The sequence below is a fragment of the Mycteria americana genome, chromosome 2 (genome assembly GCF_035582795.1).
Source record: "Mycteria americana isolate JAX WOST 10 ecotype Jacksonville Zoo and Gardens chromosome 2, USCA_MyAme_1.0, whole genome shotgun sequence".
In the NCBI taxonomy this organism is placed as follows: domain Eukaryota; kingdom Metazoa; phylum Chordata; class Aves; order Ciconiiformes; family Ciconiidae; genus Mycteria; species Mycteria americana.
The window spans coordinates 24,483,557-24,508,566 of record NC_134366.1 but is presented as its reverse complement, the minus strand read 5'-3'; the positions used below and the strand labels follow the sequence as shown (position 1 = coordinate 24,508,566).

General features: G+C 34.8%; 1 protein-coding gene across 1 annotated transcript in view; it reads left to right on the top strand.

Moving 5' to 3' along the window:
- Positions 1-12,742: 12,742 nt before the first annotated feature.
- Positions 12,743-25,010, top strand: part of ABCB1 (ATP binding cassette subfamily B member 1) — a 48,706-nt gene continuing 36,438 nt past the window's right edge. Inside the window, exons 1-8 of the mRNA XM_075495527.1 lie at positions 12,743-12,840; positions 13,624-13,684; positions 14,994-15,141; positions 16,400-16,463; positions 20,508-20,699; positions 21,397-21,568; positions 22,567-22,691; positions 23,456-23,627. Of these exons, the coding sequence (XP_075351642.1) occupies positions 12,743-12,840; positions 13,624-13,684; positions 14,994-15,141; positions 16,400-16,463; positions 20,508-20,699; positions 21,397-21,568; positions 22,567-22,691; positions 23,456-23,627 (1,032 nt within the window). The remainder of the gene's footprint in view (positions 12,841-13,623; positions 13,685-14,993; positions 15,142-16,399; positions 16,464-20,507; positions 20,700-21,396; positions 21,569-22,566; positions 22,692-23,455; positions 23,628-25,010) is intronic.

The following is a 25,010-nucleotide window of genomic DNA, read 5'->3' as shown; positions in this document are numbered from 1 at the left end:
TGTTCTCCAAGGGTCTTTTGCAGTTACTGTTACCACCTCTTTTTTACACAAAGAACTAAACCCACACTGTGGGCTCTTTTCCCTTTTCTGTTCCTTTTGATCTTTATTTTTAAATGGAGGCTGTGTCCCCTTTATGACCATAGTTCTGAAAATTACAGTATGTGCAGACCTTTTGTCATATCCACAGGACTGAGATTTCCTTGCATTCCTTCTTACCTTCATTACCTTGCCCATTTGTCAAAGCTGAATTTGCAGCTTCTCCTGTTGTACTCTGCTTGATTCACAGGTCCCAGAATTACTCTTGCTGACTTAACCCTTTTAACATTGCTACTTTAAAGGCACTGTGGTTCTATTAACTCAAACAGATACTTCCCCAGATGCCAATCCCAACAATTTTTTCCAGGTTTCATATGATTTTACATCCTCATAGTGTTCTTCTAGGTGGAAAAACCTGCTAGCCAAATCTCCTTTCAGTGCTCAGATAACTGTTCTGAGACATCTACCTACTAAATTTCTTACAGGAGATTCTTCCTGTAATGTAGCTGATAATCATACTCCACTCTGAGGCAATGTTTTTAAAGGCTGTGCAATATTTACTAGTTAAGGAAAGCTAATCCTTAAAGCCTGAAAGCTCAATTTTACAAGTTTCTGAATTCAGTGGCCTCAAGGTTTAAGCAATTACCCTTGCTTGCTCTGCAGTTAGGTCAGTTGCTATTGTTATAATCTCCCAAGTTTTAGCAGCAATGTGACCAAGCAGGAGTAACCAGCGCTGTGAGTTCTGTTTTTACCACTGTTTTGGTTGTAACTGCATAACTGGATCATAAAAGCCTATTTTGTTCTCACATTAACATGAATTTGCATTATAGTTGTGGACTGAGTTTCCCATGTATCCCTGTTTTATTCTGGATAGAGAAATGTTAACACATTCATTATGTGTAGTTGACAGTTGCATCCTGGGTGACTGCTATTGAAGTAAAAGGGCTCTCTGAGTGTGCAGAAATCCATCCGTACAGTATAGCTTTCACAATCTGTCTTCAAGTTAGTAAATGGTTCACTGCAAAAACTATAAGGTGAACCTAGCAGTCAGAAACTGACAACCTACTCTTAAACACCATTAGACTAGTATTATATACCCAGATCAAAAGCAAGACAAAAGTCTGACTTTTTATTATCATCTAGATCAAAGTTGATGCACAACAGAGGGTTTTGGTAACATTTGCCATTATTTCTACTCATATTTTGCTGGTATAGAAGATATATATACATAATTTTTTTTCCTGTTGTTCACCCCTCTTTTTCCATATATTCATATAAATATATGTGAAGAAGAAAGGGGACTTTCATAGGTGAACAATGTCATTGTTGATTTCCTCTATTTCCTATCATGGTTTAACACTAATGTATGAGTCATCTGGTATGGGATGATAATCAAGTCCTTATCTGTATCCACGTGATCTGTTGGGAGGATATCAGTTTACTCAGTTTACCATTATCAGAATAAGCTGCTACTATTAATATTGTGCTAGTACAAAGGATGTTTTGATCACTACCATAGTGGTGGCACATAAAAAGAAACAGGATAATAACTTGTACCCATTCTTGGGCTTAAAATATTTATGGGGAATATCTTACTATGAAATCTTGGAGTAAGCATTATTCTGCCTGCCTGTCTTCACCCTCTTCTGAACCAGAGGAAATTGTCAGTGCGGGTGCCAGATTTCACTGGAACAAGGTGAACTCTGTAGCAAATTAGTGTGATCACCCAATCTAACCCCCAGTATATGAAAAGACTATACATGCACTCATGATGCTACTCATGATGCTATGTTTAGGCCTTACAGAAGCATGTACACATACTTTCCCTGAGAGACCTACCACTCTTAAATAGTTCAGTCTACTTGAAATATGAATATAGGTGGAAATCAATTAGGCAAGTAGGTGGTAATTCTGTCCCGTGAAGTGAACCACCACACCAATGTTCTGAAAGAGTATTTGTCTCAGATGTATTTGGGACAAGATGAAGTACCCCATTTCAAATAATTTTTGTTCTTGTAAACATATGATTTCACATACACATTAGATTTGGACTATCCAATTGGTGTGTGAGAAATTCTTCCTGGTCCTGTCACATACAGTAATAGGCATCTTTCTTTGCTAATGTGTTGCCAAGATGTTCCATAAATAACCTAGGCAGTTATGTTCTCCTCCCTCATGTGCACCATACCATGGAATCAGTTTTGGTTCTAGGACTTGGCCTTGTTCTGGTCACACCTGCTTATAACTGCCAACTCAATGGACCTCTTCATGAACTGATTGCCAGTCATGTGTGATCACTGCAGAGATCATCTGTCTTCTCTGGGATGTGGGATAACCTAGCAATATATCTGTCCATGATACCATGGAAAATGCTATAATGTCTTCTGCAAATGGCCCATGACATGGAACAAATACCAGATCATTTCCTCTAGTGGTTAGATAAAAGGCTTTTTTTGCATGCCACCAAGTCCCGTAGATACTCACCAGAGGTAGTTTAAAACAGATCCATTTTCTAAATTCAGTTCTGCTTCATAGTATTGACTACACAAGGAACCCCAGAGGATGCTCCCATCGAGGAATCCCTGTAGTATTTAATAAGCATACCTTGCCCACAGGGGGAACCTGTGGATCCTTAGGATGTGGGCCTTAGGATCTCTAATTTCTACTGGAACACCATTCCTAGTGTGCCAGGTGCAGCCACTGAATACAAGGGATATAGGCATTTTCTTACAGCAGCAGGTATCTCAGTTTGACTAAGTGCTCAAATGAGCTGATGAGAGTTGCTTCCTTGAACATTGTTCCATGCTAACAAAATCGCTTGCTCTCAGTGAATGGTCACATGGAAAACAGGGCTGCTCTGCACTTGTTATTCAGTCACGATGAGCTGTTAATCATTCATTATTTGTTGCTGACTATAAAAAGAAATCAAGGAATTACATTTAGTGTCATGACCCTCACACAGGGTCACGTGTCATTGCGTGCAAGCAGAATGTAAACTGGACAGAGGTAGTGACTCAGGGTTGAGTCAGAAAGGAATTCTAGAGTGCAAAGGATGAGGAAATTGGAATATGAGTAGAGATCACTGCATTCCTTCAATTATCTCTGATAGTGCTGGAACACTGTTGTAAGCCTCGTGGTTCAAGGGTCCCTGTGAACATTGGCTTTTCATGGAGCCCCCCTGAGTCCTTCTGGCACTGACCTACAGCCTTCATCTCCCATTGTGTCTGGGAAGTAGACAAGATATCATGCTGTGATTTCACAGTCCACGCAGGGAAGGGGAGAAAGCATTGGGGAAGACCCCTGAGGCTTGCTGATTAGTGAAATACTTTATATTGGTTCTTTCTGCTGTTTATTGGGCAGGAAGGTCTCTGTTTACTAATATTACTCTATGAGTTTGGCCATGCTTAACACTTCTTAAATTTCATTGATCATGTTGCTGTTTAATATGGTATGTCACTTTTATACAAAGTTTATGCTTAGAAATTAGTAAGAAATAAATAAGAAAAAAGGTGAAATTTGGATTTGCAAGGCAGAAGTCTAATAAATTCAAGTTTCAGTGGGAAATGTATGGGAAAAGGTTGTTTTGCCCTTGATATGGGTAATATTTGGGAGTAGAGCAACAAACCTTGTTGGAATCAGAATTCCTTTTAATGATCTCATGATGTGCCAGCTTGTCAGAACTGGAGTGAGTTTTGACAGAAAAGAAAGAACAGAGAAAAAGGGTATTTTTAATAGGTGAGAAATTAGTTTTAGTTTAGAATACTGGTATAAATTTAAGTAAAATAATCATATTATTGTAGTATAGATATTAATGAAATTATATCAAGCACTGTAATACTGTACCCTATGGCTGCTGCTTAATATATGAAGTAGTTGCTGTGAAGATAAGACAGTTAAGAAATGTTTTTTAGGAGTTTTTCTAGGACTGACACTCATTTAGATTTTTACATAGCAGAGTTGTCAATGAGATAGAATGTTTTACTGACTTGGGAAGACAAGTTTTCTATCCTTTAAAAAGCATGAAATGTATAGGATAAAGCAGATCAGCTATCAAAAGCTGATATCTAAATGCTGTGCAGCTGTTTGGCCAATGAGGCAACTTGAATTGTGCTCACTAGTGACTTGAGAGTCTGTAGCTTGTAAAAGAGTTGATCTGTTTGGTAGTGTGAGATTAGATTTATCATAATTCTTGCAGACTAGAGACCAGAATAAGTTATGAGTCTTGGGCATTTCCGGGTCTCTGTGAAGAAAACTTTTTTCTGTATCAAATATAAGCCACATTCCTTTTTTTTTTTTCTGAAAGAAATCAAACAAATTATTCTAACAGAGGGAAAATTCCTTTATTCCTAAGAAACATTAGCTATTGTATATGTATCAGTAGCTGATTAACACTTTGCAAAAACATATCTTGTACCCAGGAACTGGAAGCAGAAAATGGAAATGATACCTAGTAAACAACCAGTCCACAGGGAGACTAACAGTTGTAGTGAGTAAGCCTAGATAAATGTATCTTGCTTGGGATCAGTGTAAATGTGCTTGCTTCTTCCTGATCTCTTCCATTCTCTCTGCCACCAGCTTCAGCTGTTGACAGCCCCTGGACTAAAGATGGCTTAGAACTGCAAGCAAACTGGGAGCTTATACCTGGAAGTGTTGGGAAAGATAAGGAGCTCTGATTAGCCATTGGATAGGACTTTAGGAAATGAATTTGTGGAAATTAATCTTAATGAACCCTTATGGAATGAGGGAAATTGGGAGTTAAGAGGGAAGATACAGGTAAATTAACGAGACAGTAGAGCATCTAGTCTGGGTCAATAGTGTGGCTACAGGTAATTGCCTCTTCAGTAACTGTAGCCATAATGTAGCTGGCCACAGCATACAGAAATCTGGTGTTCTAATCACTGAATTCCTGCATGGTGAGACAGTTAATTACTCCAGTCTCTTTAGAACTATTTCTTGCAAAGTGATCACATGCAGGCATATCTTGATATCATAACTGGAATCTTCCTGGTGGATCTACCTGGATTGTTGTCAGGGATGAGTTGGCATTGTGGCATGTAAAGCAGACAGAGCTGTGGCATGTGGCAGTATGTTTCTGGAAGCAGAAATGGTTGGTAAGAGGAAGCGTTACCCCTAGGGTCTATGGGTATGGCTCTTTAAAAGGTTTGGAGCTTGTGAACAAGTGTGCATCTGCACTGAATACAATTGCCTGTAGAACCACGTTAACCTTACAGTATACAATCATTTGTTTTACAGTACACATCAAAAAGGAACAAAGCAATTTGACTCTGGTCAAAGACTAACATGCAGAACATGGTCATAGTGCCATAATCAATCTCTTGTGAGATGAACTGAATGAAGTAATTATTTTTAGTCATTTAACTACAGTAACAAAATTCAATACACAAGATTAAGTAAAATAAGTATACTTCCATACTGCTACAGCACAAGAAAGTCAAATTAGTTATAGAAATTAAAAATATTTATCTATTTTTTAAATAAATCCCAGTTTGGGGCTACTTTCCTCAAAAAAAGCTGTGAAACAGTTTGAGTCCAGAGGATAGTAATGTCAGAGATTAACAGCACAAACTCTATCCAGAAGGGTTATAGGAACTGTTTTGTTTTGTTGTTTTTTTTGTCTAGAGAGGACAGACAGCACTTGTGAAAGCAGCATTAAAATTTCAAGAGTACTGCAAAGTGGAATGGAAGAAGTTGTTCTTCATATTTGCTGTGGATAGGAAAGGGTTAACAGGTCTAACCTATCTCAAGGGCAATTCAGGTTAGACATCAGAGAAATGTCTAACAGTTCAGATAGTCTAAAAGTCTCCATCTTTGTTTTTGGAAACTACCAATGGAGTGACAGAACTCAAACATCTGTCAAGAACAACAGATGGAATAGTTGATCTGATCTGGAGGAAGGAGGATGGATGGGATGACATTCTGAGGTCTCTTCCACTCCTCATTTTTGTGATTTGTAAGAGGTATGATAAACTGTAACTGTAGAATAGAGAAATAAACAAAACTTTGGAATTTAGTATTAATAGGCAGAAGCTGAACAACAGATTTTTTATTCTCATAATTTCCTGTGTTATCTAGACATTTCACAAATTGTATGGAATAGGATGCAAGTATATATAAAATACAATTTTAAATAGTATTGTAGAAGGGAATAAGTCAATATGAATAGCTTTGATTTCTGTATAGGATATAATATTAATACTGTTATATATTTCATACGTAATGACTTGAGTTTGTAAATTCCTTCACCTCTTCCTCAGGAGTTCAGCTGTCTGTGATCCAAGACACAGCTGCGTAACCCTCTCTCAGACTTGTGAGGAAATTGCTAAATTCTGAGCAAGAACTGCAAAAAAGTTGATAGAGTGGAATTCTGCAAGTTAAGAGAGGTAAAATTGCAGACAGAGGTAAGACTTTTCAGATGGAGCTAGGCAGCAGTTCAAGGATTCAAGAGGAAAAATATCATCATGAAAAGGAATAAAATCCTAAGGGAAAAGCAGGGATTTGGAAAATCGCAATTCAGTCACACTGGGGATCCATTCCAGGGGCAGTAGAAACCAGCCCTACCCTACCTCACTGAGAACTTCCTGGCCAGCAAAGACTTTTTCTGTTTCTTATTCAGGGCACTGAGCATACTAACACTCAGTTTAGTATTTCATTAATTCAAGTTATCTTTTGTGTGTAGTAACTAATCAGTAACTGCTGAATACTTCTAAGTTGTGTATATTCAGCTTACAAAGGCTCTTTGTGCATGGCAAAAGGTGTCCAGTCAAAGCGATTCAGTGAGGGAAGGATAAAAGTTCATTCAAGTTCCTTGATTACTTGTACTGTTACAATGTTACCAGGCATATCATTGGCTAGAAAAATTATCAGGAAAAAAATTGAATGTGTCTGTAATAATATATGCTTTATTCAACTTCAATAGCGAAAAATGTTTTCCACCTGCACAAAAAGTCACTTTTATTATTGTTTTTCCATCATTTTTCATATAGCATATTAAATAGGGTAAACTGTGAAATAAAGTCCTGAACACTTTTAAATCCCTAATGTTCTATACTGTATTTCTTTGTATGAATATATCTTGTTTTTCCAGATTCAAAAGGCATCTGGTTTTCTAGATATGTTGGAGGTTAACACATCTGCTCATGCTCTAGAAAGACAGAACTTTTTAATCCTGTTTTAAATAGTTTAAGAAATCTTACTAAATCTAAGGCAAATGTAAATACGACTTCAATTAAATAACTTTTTTATTATAACTGTAGTAAGAATCTCATTTTAAATGCAACTATGCACTGCAAGCAATGATTATCAAAAATATTATCTCCTTGCACATTCATGCATCATCAAGTCATATTTAATAACTTCAGTGATAAATAAACACCAAGAAAGTTGTTTTCCATATATAGGAAATATCTCTCAAAGTGAGCTGTAGATTTGTCTGGATTTTCTGTTGTTGGTTAAGTATAAGACAAGAAACTTTGAAGCTTTCAGAAACAAGACTGAGTTTGTAAAGCTGAAAACTGACACATTACTAAGAGGAAGCTAGTGACATTAGTTTGTATGGACAAACCATACAATAGAAGTGGAGCTTTGTAATATGTACTGAACAATAAAATATTGTCCGGTACATATTACATTGTACATTGCTTTGTAATATGTACCAGACAATAAAAGTGGAGCTTTGTAGTATCATTAAAGCATTCTTTTCAGAGTAGACTTTCTTTTTAAACACGGATAGAAGCTTGATGCTTACAATAACTTAATTTGGCCTCATGCTTAGTCCAGGACAAATAAGATGTCTAGCAATTCCTATAGGCAGTATCTTGTGCCTGAGCATACAGCATAGTTCAAGGAACAGAAAATTATCATTTTCTGAGTGTATGATAATTCTCTTCATATGGGACAATTCTCATTGATAGAACTATGGCCAAGTTGGCAAAATTGCTGTACAAAGTAGTATTCTTTTCCAGCACTGATTAACAGGAAAGAGGCTGCTAAAATGGAACAGGAGTTCCCTGAGTATCATAAATCAGAGCTTGTTCACAGTTGTTCTAACCTATGCTAGGGCTGAATGTCATGGAGGAATCATTACAGGATTCCTGGTACCCTCTCCACCATTTCGCCTACCTGGAGCTTATTGGAAAATCCAACTCTCCATCTTTAAAGGAAATAAAAGAAAAAAATAGTTTGTGTCCTTTTCTCTGGTTATAATATATAAAGGCTTTGAAGCATTTACTTCAGTTTCTTGTCTTTTTTGCTATTTTTATTGATAAGCATAAAAATTGTTAGTTTTTCTTGATATTGTTCAAAAAATTTTGAAGGCATCATGATGGCCATCATTTCACAATGTTTTGACTCTGATGTCAAAGTTAGATTAAAGTTTCTGTGTCAGTTGTTTATTCTGATTATCATGTGTCAATTGGTCATCCCGTTTGCTGGCCTGCATCAGATAAAAAAAATACATGGAACCAATGTGTGATTTGTGGGATGAGACTCTCTCAACATGAATTCTTTTCTGGAAGCACAACTAGTTGAAACTTGACCACAAAACCATGAGAGCCCTATTTTTCAAATGCCTTTTTCTGCCATTCCAGAAGCTGACTTATGATCAGTTTGTTCATAAAATATTAAGACATTTTGACATATAGGAGAGGATATATATTTGACATATAGGATAAGTAAATTTAGATAAATAAATGCATGGAAACAATCTGGAATAATTAATAGTGAGTTACAATACAGAATGATCTGTGTTACCTAACTTAACTGCAGTCCAAAAATTATGTTATAATCACGCAAAATACAACTTAAACACTTTTGTGAAGAACAGAGCTATACTGACAAGACTGATGAATGGTCTGTAAGAGCAATGACTTAGAGAAGGATTTAAGGTTTGTCATAGTTTATTGTTACAGTACAATCTCTCATTGAAGTAGAGTGCCCAAGACACATGATTCAAACCATGCATTTATATCAAGTAGGAGAAGGGAATTAATTGTGCCTCAGTTTACAGCATTACAATCTCTCCAGAATATTTCAAGGGACCTAATGGTCATCTTTCAAAAACTCAAGAAATTCTTATGCTCAAAATTCTAAAAAAGATGTGTGAATATAATCCAGGAGCTATAAAACTATGTCAGGCAAAAGAAAATTGGCTACTACCTTAATAAAGAGAGGGTTGAGTAAACCTTATGAATATTTATAAGTATTTTCACATAGAAAATATATCTGACAATGAAGGTCCTCATAGAAGTAATAATATCCAAGAGGTATTGTTCTGTCTTGAACTAAACAATTTCCATGAAGGGAAGAGCGCAGAAGCAGCTAGCCAATAGGTGCAATTGCAATTTTTTAAGTAAACCCGGATGTTTTCCTCATGTATAGGCTTTAAATTAGACAAGGTCAACTTTCCTGATCCTATGAGACACTTTCCAGAATTTTCAACTGGCTAAAATCTCTGAAGACATTTACTACATAACTCAATAGAGGTAGCTCTTTGAGCTGCACTTGTTATTGTCTTTATAGATTCCCACTGATCCATTGTGGGACAGGGCTGAGATGTAGCAGAGTTTTGAACAATACAGGTGCATGAACCTTATCAGCCATTTTTTACTTGCTTGTACAGCAAGGGATTTGAATTGTCCAACAGTTCCCATATCAGCAGATCCCTGCTTCTTCTGATCGTAGCATAACAAACTGGTTTGGGAATGAATTTTGAACAGTTTATGAACCTTAAATAGCTCAAAGTTCACAGATTGGTCATCTCTGTTTAAATCCATCTTCTGTGGGAAATTTTGTGACTAGTAAGTAAAGGGAGAAACAGAAAGGTTTTCTTTCTTCTTGGACTTTTGAGTGAACAGGACACTCCGCTTCCAAGATGTTCAGAACACCTTTACTTTGCTTAATAGTCGATGTCCATTTGACATAGACAGTGACTGTATGAGATTCCATGCTTCAGCCTACAGAATTAAAAAGAAATCTCCCTTGATGACATCGAAGATTGGTTAAAGCTGGGGCTAAGCTAGTGATTTAACTAAATAACTGATCTGAGGGAAGACAGAAAGTATTTTTCAAACACTGGGTTTATGAACCTTGCGTAAATATTTAGGGCCAAACTGGTTGCCAGACTCTGGATGAGAAAGATTTCTCCTCAGATTAGATTGACTAGCACCTACATTGTTTCTGGGTCTTTTCATACATCTTGGGTTGTGAATCAGCTACTATGTTCACCTACATGTTTCTTATATACTCAGGTGCAGGTAATGTGCAGTGGTGAGGCCTCAGATTCTACTGTTGTTGGTTTATGACACAAATTTAATCTCTTCAGACTGAAATTATATAGTCTAACTCAAATTATCAGTTTTAACATGGAAATATCTGAATGATTTATAGCAAACCGTGAGATACAAGAGATTAGAAGAAAGATTTAGTGATCTTTTTCTGGCCTCAAGTTCTGTGCAACTGTGAAGCTATGTCACTGAAAAGTCAAAGTACAGAAGCTATAGAGAAATAACCATTTTATGTCTTACTAAGTAGATGTAAAATACTGTAGTTTCCCAATTTTCCCACTTTTTAAATATCAGTTTAGTTGGTTCAGCTCCTACTGTGATAAAACCAGCTGTAAAACAGTCTTTCATTTTCTTTGCACTACTGTATGCAGGCAATAGAAACTTTGGTACAAATTGCTATTCTGATTTATTTCTATTTGACTTTCTTATCATGACTGTACTGCAATAGCATTGAGACATTGCAATGAGATAACAGAATGTTGTGATAGATCTTGTAGTTTTGTCCATTTTCCCTTTCCCTGGAAGACCTGCATATACTGTTTCATTTGTTTAAATTAATTGACTTTTCTCTAGAGTCTCTCACTCAATTTTATTCAGTTTCCACCGAAATAACTGGACCAGTCCATTAAGATCAAGTCCAGCAAAGCACTTAGGCACACAGGTTAAAACCCAGAAGTATTCCCATTAACTGCTATGGATAGAAGTCTATACAAATATCTCAGGATGACTTTTCATAAACAGATAATACTTATATTTACTAATCCTTTATATTTTGCTCAACTGATGATGGTAAACTACCCTTTCTAAAGTAAACCTGACTCTGATAAGACTCTTTGTATTCCAAAATGTTGTAAAAATACTCAGTTTTATCAAAATTTTGAGATTACAGGTATGCATGACTAAAAGGAACAAAAATTATCTCTTCTGGTTAATTATCAGATTAAGTAAGTTTTGTTTGAGTACAGTGATAGGAGACCTACAGATAAATTCATATAAATCTGCTTGTCTTCTAGGACAAGGATTTTTATTTAACTTTTCATAAATTTTACTCCTGTAAAAGCGTTGAACGTATCTACTTTACTATATACATTGAAATAACAGTTAAGAAGTGCAATTCATTTATTTTAAATGTTTGAAATATTTGTTATTACTTTCATTGAAGTAATACCTACAGATACTGATAAAAACAATACGTTCCACAATAAAATAAATGGTCCATTTCAAACACTTTAGAATTGAACATACATTCAAAAATCAGAAGGATACTATTTGAGCAGATTTCTGCTGACCATAGCTACTTCCAAACCATTGCTACACTGAGTCTGAAACTCATCTTGCTGTTCTGCAGTTACTCAAATGAGAAACGATACGCACTATAGTAAAATCCTGTTTTCTTTCAGGCTAGATGGGTCATGTTTTTCTGGATTAGACTTAGAAGAAGGGAAAAGAAGCAAAAGAGTAAAACAATCCTTTTGTGTTGTTTGTTTTCATTCTCGCTGTGTAGTCAAGAATGGATTCATCCTTAAGTGTAACAGTTACTTGGAGCATTCAGCACCATCTCTAATAAGGTAAAAAGGAGTTGCTGGGAGTTTTAAGGGGCATAATTAAGCCAACAGTAGATAAGAGGAATTTTTCCTGGTGGAAGAATAGACTCTTCAGGCTTGTTTTCCTCGGTGGCAATGAAATAAGCGTGCATTTAAGGACTTTGTTTGCTAAATATTCCCTTTAGGAAGAGGGAGGCAGAGTCCAAAGTGCATACACTTTACTCTCCAAAGTAGGTGAGGCAACGGGAGTGGGAAAAAAAAACAAGAGAAAGCTGTTCGTCATCTCTGTTTTATATAAGAAGAGCAAAGTCCTATCATGCTGCAAGTCCTTAACCGTACTAATTCTGCTGATTTTTGAATAATCTTTCAGAGGACTAAGACGCAAGCCAAGAACAACCTTCACAGTATGTCATACTTTTTTTTTTAAATCAGAGATATTTTATAAAATTAACTGATAACTAAAATTGGGGAAATTCCAAATAACTGCATATTCTTTTATATAAACATCTACTTTCTCATTTATTTTGTATATCTGTGCTGAATTGCAGAAAATATAATGCTTATATCATTCACATGAAATTAAATGAAGTTATCATTTATCAGTTATCAAACAGATACAAATACAAAATGTAGATGTTTGTAAGCAAACTCCAAACATCTGGACTTGTTTCAACATATTTATACTTGCCCATTATGAGTATTCACTTGCAATGTATGACATTAATGACTTTATTGATTTTAATAAGTATCTATATTTTTCTTTCAAACAAATGGTCATTGAGATTACTGTCCTTGGCTTAACGGTGGTATATTTCTTGGTCAAATATTATTTTACAGGGAGCTATCTTAAATAAATTTAAAATGCATTCTGAAGATGAAAAGAAGCAGAAGCGTACTGCAGATGGAAATAGTCATGAGATCACTGCATCCAGCCAGGGTCATGAATCTGAAGACAAACAGTAAGTATTCTTAAACATTGTAAACATGTTATGTATTGAAGCCTGTAAGATTACATTATCTTATTTTAGATTTTATATTTTATTGAATTTCATTTTTTATTTTATTTTACTTTATTTTACCAGGAAAGGCTAATAACAGAAAGCTTTGTATCAGCTTGAGAGTAGTGTTGATTGACGCATTCATTTGGTGCAGAAGGACCTTTTATCTTTTTCTTTTAAGGACTAAGTGTTCGCAGTATTGACTACGGTTTATTGAAAAACAATTCTAAAATATGTCAGAAATTATGTTGGAATGGACATCTTGGATACAGTTATGTCATCAGCTAAAAATTATCTTAAAATTTTTAGTATGGAAGGGAATCAATATTTTACATACCTTGAACATTTTGTTTATTTCCCCCCCATGTGCAAAAATTTGATTTTATAAGTTATCTTCCTCTTTCCCATTTTGAAAGCTATATACTGCTTCAGTTCATGACTTCCCTGATCAGACAGTGGAACCACCAGCTCTTGTTGGTGGTGTTTCACACTTGAGAGGGGTGAACTGGGAAGAGCTTGACTTAAATTTACAGCAGTTGGGAGCTGATGCTATTTATATACCTGGAGGTTTAAATACAAACATCTCAAGAATGCTCAATAAATCATCTTCATTTTACACACAATTGTTTCCTGTAAAATTATTTCATGATTATGTTTTAATTGAACTTCATTAATATATTGCAATAGTATTTCTGTGAAATGTTGTAGCTTTTTAAATGGACTAAAACTATTATACCTTTTAAGCAAGGAAAAGAAGAAGAAGAAGAAAGCAGAAAATGCTAAGATGGTCAGCCCATTTACACTGGTAAGATTTATTCTGTCTATATATGTGTACATATATATACACGCACGCACATTTCAAAGTGTAAATAAAAAATGGTTAAAATTATGTTAGAGTACTGCATGTATGATCTTGTCTCTACCAAATACTTTGATGCTACAAAATATTTGATATAGTATATCAATCAAGCAGGTTTTTTTGTGGATGTAGTTTTATTAAAGAAGGTGTTTTATTACTGATGTGGATTCTTAGGAGTCTTCCCTTAGTAAGTTATCATGCTAAACACATCCATATTAGATTTTTGTTTGCGAAAGGCAGGGATTTCCATGTTCACTCATTTCTTCCGACACAATGAAAAGAGCGTCCATACACCTAAGATTATGTGTGGTCTTGCCCTCTAAATTACCTGGGTCAGGTACTAATCACACTAATTAGCCCCATTAATCATTATCAGTCACCTGAGTCAGCAGTAAAGGGCAACTCTATGGCACTGATGAAACTTAAAATTAAAAATTGTGTACTAAAAAGTACTTTAAATTCCCAAAATTTTTTATTTTCTGTATATTTTAAAAAAGGCAATCTGTTAATATTTAATCAAAGTAAATCCTAGGTCCTCTTTTGGTAATACTGAAATGTTTTATATTTTGTAGGTTTAGCGTGTATAATGTGCAGCAATGGTATGGCAAATAACAGAAATAAAACTATAGCCCATGATGCTGGCCAATGCCCAGTTTCTCTGCTTTCCTATACCAGCTTGCACTTGTACAATTACATCATACCACTATAATTTAGAACAGTAAACTTAGTATTTTACAGTTTTCACATTTTGTAACAGATGAGCTCAAACTTTGTTAAGTTCAATGGCAAGAGGTATTTAGGATTTCAGTACATTTTGATAATGTCTATGGTACACTAGGAACAGTTTTTCTGACTGCATAATAATGGATTTACAGTAAAAGTAATTATTGCCTTAATTATCACAATGCCATTAAAATTTCTTATAATTTGAACTTTAAATGGCAAACTTAAAAGGGGCAAATTTCTTATGCCTTGTTTTCATATGGCCTTTCTTACGCAGGTGCAGATATTGATACATTAAAATAGTACACTTCTCTGGTTTTGAGAGTTTATGGTATAAAAGTACTTATATTAGAAGGATTTATTCCTGTACATTTAAATTGTTTTGTAAGCTTAATTTCTAATCAGATAAAGTTGTAGGGTTTTGACACTAGGTGTACAATTGATAGCTTTTTCTTGACTTTCTTGACTTTGTAGACATAACATTGTGTTAGCAGTCTAATACCACAGCTAGAATTTCTCTTCTCACTCACAGTTTCGATACTCCAACTGGCCGGATAAATTACTAATGATACTAGGCACTCTCCTGGCAATAGCCCATGGAAGCAGTCTCCCTGTTGCGATGATAATTTTTGGTGATATGACTGATAGCTTTGTTGCTTCTGGAAACTCAGATTTTCCAGGTAAGAATATATCTGCTATGAAGACAATAATGGCTCATATTTGGAAAAGAGCCAGGGAGATTCAAGCATCTTGACAGGAGATATTCTTAGTTAGTAGTAGCATTAGTAGTTTTTATTTTTAATTTTTTCAAATAATCCACTACAGTGCACATTTGACAAATCATGTTTAAGTGTGGCTGTGATAAATAGAAAGAGGCTGGTTTTCCATCTCCTCAGCATAAGTTCCTGTTGGTTCCCTTGCATCAAATCTGACAATTATAGTTCACAAAGTGAATCAGATCAGTAAATAGATCCAACAGCAAATTTGCTACCAAAAATAAAAGTACTAGTTTTCTTTTGGATCAATTTGTTGAATAGCTTCATTTGCTGAATCAGAAGTATGAAATCAAACACAAAGGAGGGCAGGATACAAGAGGATCCATGCACTGCTGGATACGAGAGGAAGGAGTCATACTGTCATTTTCATATCAACTCACAATTAGACCAGATTACATTGTCATCTGAACTCACGCATTAGATGTTAAACTTGTGAACAGGTTTGTTGCCTGAAATATTATCTAATAAAATTTTATTAAACATTTTAATAAAAGTCTGTGGTCATACAGAAAAAATAAAGGATGTGACTGTCTTCTGTCCTGCATCCATTTTTGCTCTTGTTATGCTGCTGTAAGAGAGAAACATGGGCATACTACCTTTATCAGAGTAAGTAATTTATGATTTACTCCTTCCCAAGTACAATAAATTGATCAGATTTTTATGGTGCAAATGCAAAATGCTGCAGTTGTAGTCTTCTCAAAACATTTCTCACTAAGTTCTCGTGTGGAGCAGTAAAATTTTAGGGCCAACACCAACATTATAGCCAATGTTTTCACAATGGGTTAAGCTATCTACAGTTACTGGTTTGATGTCAATGTCTAGGCCTGTATTTTTGATCAGTTTTGGCATTATACAAATGCCCTATGTTTTTGAAAAAGAAAAAACAAAACTGAGCATTTAATGAATGCTCAGGAAGACCTTCTAATCTCAAATTACACTGATGTAGTTTTGTAGTCAGTGGAGTTATGACTAACTTTATATTAATATAATCATTGTTTTTGAATAGGTAGAAGCCTGAAATTGTCACACTCCTCCTTTCATTAAAATCAGCTTGATTCAAAAGGAGATGTAGCAACTCAAAATTTGCTGAAGAGCATGCAGGAAAACAAATTTGTTAAAATTTGCTCTATTAAAAGTATTTACTCTTTTCTTCCTTTCTAAGGAAACACTTCTGTGGGGAATTCCTCCTCATATTTTCTTGGCAAGCTGGAAGAAGATATGACAAGGTAATGAGAAACTGATATTTCCTCTTCTTTTTTTATGAAGGGACATGTTTTCAGTCAAGCCATTCTTCTCCCACAGATGTTTTGCATACTTTAAGCAACATAAAAGCAACGGTTGACTGAATAATGTATGTAACTAAAGATTTGTACATGAGATTATTGGAGGCACTGGGAGGATTCTTGAACATCCCCAGCCATTCCCAACAATTTCCCTGTAATCTTTTGCTCTCACTCATCCCACCCCCTTTTCAGGGGTGCTCTGTGTCCCAATGCCATCTGCATTTCCTTCCTTCTTCCCTTTCTTCCTCTGAATTTATAAACAGTAATTGTTATGCTAAAACTTTATATTCATTATCATCCAGTGATTCCTTGAGCTATGGTGATTTGCTGGTAAAAAGCAGAATTAAAATTGCCAGATAGTACCTACTTTGCTGCCAAAGCATCAAGTTCACCTAAATTATCTACAGAGATAATTAGACTACAGAAAATACGGAGTTAGATTATATGCAACCTTAAATCTAGCCTTCTAGAGCTGGCAATAGCAGAAGACAATAGTCAGTAGGAGCTTCTGCTACAAAGTTTCATAAAGAAAAGGTCAAATAAGCAGAAATATCAGCTGCCAATAGATGTGTTTTGTTAAGGGGCTTTATTAACCACTGTCCATAGACTTGGTTTATGCAGGATGTCTAAAGTTCATGTGCAATTTCTTGTACCACTTCAGCTTCTTTTCTTCAGGTTGAAGTCTGTTCCTCATTAGGTTCTGAGAAACATCTGACATCTCAGGAAAGCTGATGTGGTCTTCAAGGCAATTATCTTTTCTGAAGAGAAGGAGGAGATAAGGCGTTCGCTCTAGTAACTCTTGCTGTTTTATATTGAAGTGCATTATCATTTCTGGTAACAGTGGACTGTAAACTTATAGATCATTTAGATTAAGTAGTTAAGTTTCTAATAAAAAAAAAAAAGTCTTTACACCAAAAAAAAGTTCTTCACCCTAAAATAAATGAGCAAGAGCTAGTTAGGAAAAGGCTGTAACTCAGAAATTAAGAACTCCTATGTGATGAGAATGAACTGGCAGGGAATTGGCAATTATGTTTTATAAGAGAGTATGGACACACAGAGTTTCTTGTTCCCACAACATTTCTGTCAGTTAGTCTCTGACATTAATGCAAGTAATGCATACACACCTTCAGCAGAATATACTCATGCCCAGCGATTTGAAAGCAAATTTGAAGGCAAAATTGCAGAACAAAATAATTTGTGCATGGGTAAAGTTACCCTAACTGTGCTATATTTAGTAAACACCTGATGCCTAGTTGGACATTTTTAAAGTCTGTCTTTGTTTATTCTAAAGGAACTTTAAAAATAGTTGTTCTTACTATATATGCAATTATAGAACTCCTTTTCTGAAACTAAGATCTTAGTCTCCAGCATATATTTTGACAAGTCCAATAGTTTTATAAAGTGTCATATAAACAGCAATTCCTGCTAAAGTGTAAAATTAATCATTTTAATTTAATTGAGTGTTCTGTTATTCTTGCAAATGTGAAAAAAAACTGATTTATTTTCTCTACAGCAGTTAATTAGTCTCTTTATTTCTACCTCTTTAATTCTCTCTTTCTGGTAACTGGTCTTATGGTTGGATTGCCTTTAAAACTGTATCACTTGCTGTTATTAATTTCTCTTAATTTTAAAGTTATTTGTGTTAGTGTTTTCATTTCTTCTTTGAAATGAAAGTAATGACACAGCTTTAAAATCAACATATTTTCTTTTTTTTTCTACTTAAGCACATCTGACCCGTATTTTAAGAGTAGGATGTACTAGAATTACACCAGGTATTACTGACCCTTATGGCGTAAGAGTAGTGTGTAAATCAATGTGTCATTTATAAGTCTTTTAGACCAACAACTAATCAGAACTATTTTTGATTAATGGTTTGGGGTTCTTTTAATCTCTGAACTCATATCACGTCATCTCAACTAAAAACAATAGGAATCCTCCCATTGTCCTCAGTGGGCTATTGTCTAGGAGTCACTACTGCTTAAAGAACAAAGAGTACAGGAAAACAGACAAGCTGACACAAAGAAGGTGTAAATGTGAATATAGATCTACATCAACATCTAAATGTTGGGAACTGCCTGTTCTCATGACCCTAAGAGATGGTCCGTTTGAGGGAGATCTTTTATTAACATCATGCATGCCACCTTGTCTTTTAGATATTAACTCTGGAAGTAGAAGTATGAATAAAAAGCAGCCCAAGTTTCTCTTTAGAAACAAATTGTTGAATGAGGAATGTATTACTTATTAGCAGCACAGCAATAGGTTCTCTTTTCTAAAGTTTCTAGATAGAGCCTTGAGTTAGTGTGTTCACTGGTTAGAAGCAGCAGCTGTTTGTACCCGCCCTTTTTTCTCTAAGAATGCCTGCCAGCAGGTCAAATAGTAATAAAAACTGTTTACAAGGACAAAGTTCTCACACAGGTGTGTTCAAGTACTGAACTATACACGTGGACTTGGTTGTGTTTGTTACTCAAACAACAATTAGTCTAAAACCCAACTGTTTCTCAAAAGAAAAAGAACCATTATTTTACAATGCAGTGAGCATTTACTCTCTGTTAAGTTTAAGCAGTGAATTTACAAAATATATTTCATCAGCGTGGAATCTGGCAAAGATATCAATCCCTTTTGATACAATTTGTCATGAAACAAAGTCCAAGCATAAAACAATTATTTGAAGTGGTGTAACTTCATAAACATAAAGTAATTGTCTAAAGTAATTACTGGTGAATTTTGAAGCAGTGTTCTTGGTTTTAGTTTGGTAGTTTCTGTGTAGAGTTTTAATTGAGCTGAAGATGATCGAGGTCAATACTCAACTAACTAGCATTCAGTTAGACATTAACCCACTTTTATTAAACAGTTTAGATAAAGTTCATTTCATAATAAGTATAGTTCCAAAGTCCCTGACTAAACTGTGTGGTATCTTAGACACAAAAAGACTGAATTAACATTTGAAAAGTTTTGTCTATAAAGCCATTCTCTCCTTTTTTGAGCAGAGCATTTGCACACTCATTCCAGCAATTTGCTCCTGCCAAGTTTCATGCTACAGTTCTAAAGAATCAGTATGCATAACTTACTACATGTGAGTGAAAGTCCTAAGAGTTTTAAAGCTTTTTGCTAATAATTTACATTTATATAGGTGCAGTAGTCTTACAATTATGTGTTATATACACCATGGATATTTAGCCATTAGTTTTGGTCACGTTTTACAAACAGGGAATCAGATCAGTTACATTTTTCTGGTTTAGTTCTGGTTTAAGTTCACCTGTAGCTGATTCTGATGTCAATTCTGAATCAAATCAAATCTAATTTGATTCTGTTTGAACAGTTTAAAACTGTAGCTCAAATTCAGTTCCAGTTTGAGACATATAGTGGTTCACACTCTCCTTGGTTTTGATTTGACACCCTGCTCATAACATAACACAGAGCTGAATTAATTTAAAAGTAAAATATCAGTTATAAATAAAATAGCAAAAGAATTTTTGATCTAATGGCATTTGCTTGCAATAGATGTATATATAGTAATGCTGTATTCTCAAATTGGGAAATATTTACAATATCCATGCATATATGTATTTATATAGACAGGCAAGTTGTGTGATGTAAATGTGTGTGTATATGATTAGGTCTGTCTATAAGTGTTAAAACAAAAATGTTGTGGAGTTTTTGGAAATGACACATTTAAGTGAAAAAGGTATTGTATGTAAAATATAGTTCTAAAATAATCTTATGAGAAAATATATACTCTACTGAGAAAAAGAAAATGTACTTCCTGTCTAACAATAGCTTCATTTCATTTATTGCATATCTGAAAACAGATGTAAAATACTACTCATAGAAAACTTGGCAAGTTTTACAGAGAAGTGTAAACTCTAGTATAAACATATAAACTCTAATTCAGGTCTGAAACAGAAGTAAGCATCAAGCTAAATACAGACTAGTGAGTTAATTAAAACTAATTTCAGAGAATCTTGTCTTTTTTTTTTTTTCTTTCAGATATGCATACTACTATTCTGCAATAGCAGCTGCTGTTCTTCTTGCTGCTTATATCCAAACTTCATTTTGGACCCTAGCAGCAGGCCGGCAAATAAAAAAAATTAGAGAAAATTTTTTTCATGCAATTATGAGACAGGAAATTGGATGGTTTGATGTAAATGATGTGGGAGAACTTAACACTCGTCTTCTAGAGTAAGTATACTATACCTTTCCCAATGTTATTTTATCTTATTAAGCACATATAAGTTACAATTTTTTAAATTTTTATTTTTAAATTGAATTATTTCATTGTCAAATGAAGTTTTCAAGTTTTTAATGGAGAATCTTAGAGACTGAACTTCGAATACTTCTGATACTGGACTGTCACAAGGATATCAGAAAAGCATTTTGATAAGTTCCCTTGAACTCTGAGGATGACTAAGGCCCAGCCTGTGAGATTACCCCCATGAAGACAAAACATAGTTGACTTCTGTGCACAGAGGACTGAATAAGGTGCCAACAGACCCCAGCAGTGTGAGCAGCTTTAACTGCATGACAACCTATTCCTTTCTTTTTACCTACATGAAAGGTTTTATCTTTTCTTTCCAGATATCCCACAGTTTCCAAACAGATCAAAAATGTGGAATTAAGAAAGTGAGAGTAACTTTGCACCGTAGGCAGAATTTCAACCTTTTCAGACAAAAACAGGTTTATAGCATTATATTTTCACAAGAAATATGAAATTTTCCTTGACCACACTATATAATGCTTTATCTTGAAGCAAACTGTGGTTTGGAAGTAATTGAATAATAAAGATTATCCTCTACACAGATGCCCATGTAACAAAACTGAAAAGCTTTCTTGTGCTTTCTACATTTTCCTTCCTGTCTGGATGTAATTTGTTTTTCAGTGATGTCTCCAAGATTAATGAAGGAATAGGTGACAAAATTGGATTGCTTGTTCAGTCATTAACAACATTTATAACAGGATTTATTGTTGGTCTCATAAGAGGATGGAAATTAACCCTTGTAATACTTGCAGTCAGTCCTGTCCTGGGACTTTCAGCAGCCATCTGGGCAAAGGTGGGTTAACATACATTCAGTGTCAGGTTTTATATTAATGAGAGATAATGAAACAACTCTACATATCTGTAATTCTTACTGTTAGAATGTATTGCATAGAACAATTGTAGCTTTAGACAACAGCTATGTACATAAGCTCTTAGATGAACTGTATATAAGTACGCTCATGTAGTTTGCATATTGTAATTCCCATAGATTGGACAGACTTGTTTGATTTGAAGCAGTTTCTGCCAATATAACATATTTTTATATAGAAAAGGAAGTAACATATATGAGTAGAATCCACATCTGTAACTTAACTTCATCCACATGAGTACTTGTTCTCTTGAAAGGAATAATTGCACCTCCTGAAAAATAAATGAATAAATTAGACCAAGCCTTGCTCTCAGAAGTAGAGTTTCTTTTCAGAGTTGTTAACAGCTTTGGTAAGAAATTTTAGACTTAGGTGAGAGGAGTACTAAATTACCGTGGGATTGGAGTGACTTACATTTGTAGTTTGGAAGCCTTCAGATTTTTATAGTATTTTATTTCCCTTACATTTCAAAGATCATATAAGTCTTCTCTGTCTTGAATGAATATATTGCAGAAAAGGTAGGAGTAGAGAAGCATGTGGTACATATGTCTACTGGCTAAGAGTCTTCATGGCCAGTTAATGTAAGCTATAGAGCCCTCTGGCTAAGATATCCAGAGATGAGAGTGAGTTGAGGAGATCTGCCTGGGGAGAACCACACCAGCTTGGTATGAGTAGTCATCTAATCTCCTGCACTGGGTGAAAGCCGAGTGGAAAATCCAGCCCTTCGTTGTTGAGAATGGATAACGTTGAATTATTTTATTGAATTCATAATGTACTTAAGGATTTTGATATTGAACATTCTGCACTCATACATAATATAATCAAAAGGCTTCATATTGGAAGAAAGTAACTGTGATAAAAGCCATTATGAAGTGCTTGAGCTCATTCTGTTTTTCTTAAGTCAAAATTTTTGGTCCTGTATTAGGTTCTCTCTGCTTTCACTGACAAAGAACAAGCTGCATATGCAAAAGCAGGTGCTGTTGCAGAGGAAGTTCTGGCAGCAGTCCGTACTGTAATAGCTTTTGGAGGACAGGAAAAAGAAATTAAAAGGTAAGAGCAATGTTTGCTTTCATCACCTGATTTTAAAGTACTCGCTTCCGATGGTTTGAAATTTTCTTGTATCTTTGCTGTTGAAAGATACAAAGTCAAAACAAGTAAGTCTTGTGCTTCCTGTGTTTTTAGGTAATGGGAAATTGTCAGTTACAGGCTATTATAAGTTTCACTACATGTTGAAAGACAATTAGTTATTTTTCTAGAAAATGGCAAAATAAGTTGATATATTGTCTCTACTCTAGAAAGTGTACAAACTACTTTAAACATCACACAGTAGAGCTTTAGACAAAAAAAGGCCCTGCCATGAGAAGAGATGATGGTATCCTTGGTAATCTGATTACTCAGTAGTTGTTGTGAAAGTACTGATAAACAATATCTCTATTTCCACTATGCTGTAAAACATAATTCTTGTGATATATTTAACCTATTATCTTAAGCTAACAATTATAATGCCAAAACCTGTCATGAATTGTTCACAAAGTTCACTGACCTGCAAATTAAGGAACTTGGATGCCAGTCCCTGAACTGCAATGCCCTTTTTTTCTATATACCAGGTTGACTGATGTTGACCTTTTTAGGAGTTACCTTAAAGTCCCTGTGCCTGACTATCAGGCTTACCTTTGTTCAGTCTTAGGGTTATATATTTTATATATCTTTTTGTACTTTGTGAGTGTTCTTTTTCTAATTCATCCACAGAGTTTTTGGTGCTGTCTGCTGTGGTACAAGTTTGAGTCTGTTTTGAACTTCTATCTTTCTTCCAGATACCATGAAAATTTAGAAGATGCTAAACGGATTGGAATAAAAAAGGCTATTACATCTAATATTTCTATGGGTGCTGCTTTCTTCCTGATATATGCATCATATGCACTGGCCTTCTGGTATGGAACTACCTTGGTCTTAACTGATGACTACACTATTGGCAATGTTCTTACAGTAAGTATTAATGAGTAAATTCCCAATAACAGTAAGAAATACTAAAGAAAATACATTAAAGTGTATACTGGGAACTTATTTGAGTTTAATAAGAATTATGTGCAAAATCAGCAAAATAGCATCCCTTCTTCTTAACAAAAAAATTCTCACCACAAAAGTCTACATGTTGTTTCTATAGTATCTCAAAATCTACATCAAGCCAAATAAAATGTATTATTTTCAACTGTTTCTACATCTTTTCTGACTTGCATAAGATCAGACTGATATAGAAACACTTCAGTCAAAAACTGAAGTACAGTACCCTTCCTAGTTGCTATTTGTTTTCAGATTTGTGGGGCTGAATGTATTTTCAGGATACAGAAGCAAATACTTTTTTTTTAGCTGTTGTGTGGTCTAAGTAGATCATTTTATTGATACTTTTCTTATATTTTGCACCATAAGAGCTTGGAATCACTTCTCAGTAGTTTTATAAATCGAGGCAGAGAAAAATATACTTGTGACTAGGAAATATGTCACCATCTAACCAAAGGAAGAAAAGCATAACTATTAACTTAAATTCTTCTCTTGATGTGACAATCATTCTGATTTTGTATGAGATATCAAACAAATATGTTAAGAAGAATAACTTTGCTAACCATGATGAAACCCAGCCAGGAGACCATATGTATATATTTATATATTTTTTAAACTACCTGTTTTGTTTTATTTATGAATCAGTGAAGTTTGCAAAAAATGGCTCTGGTATGTGTTATTGGCTCTTTCAAACCTGCCTAAATTTTTTTCAAGGCAGGCTGGCATACAGAACATCTCAATGAGGTTCATGTCCTTGTGTGTAATTTTTTCAGTCCACAGTATTTGCAATTTCCTTTGTCTGTGTTGTAGTTCATTGGAGTGGTGTTTTTATAACATGAACAGGAGGAAGTTGCCTTATTAGGTATCACATCTGTGAATGAACACTGTTGGAGAAAAGGTGATGGGTGTGATGGACCTTTGCTCTGACATGCTATGGCTGTTACTGTGATCTCTGTTTGAGTAGTATGTTTTTATTACTTTTGTTTTGATATTAGCTGAAAGCAAGAAACTATGCTTCTCTGAGAAAATAATATATTTTTTCTTTTTCTGTTTTTTGTTGTTTGCTTGCACTCACTCTCTTTCATTCCAGCAGGGGGACCCTTTATTACTTTGTGATGGAGAAGTTGGATTTGTATACTTCTATTTCACTGTCGCTTTGAAAGCAGAATGATAGTGCTTTGCATATCTATCTTTGTTCCATTGGAAGATATGCAATATACTTTCTGGTCTTTCGAACATCTTCTGGCAAAGAATGAATTAGTACAATAAATGCTGAGACATCAAGTGTAATTATACATTTTTTGGCATAGA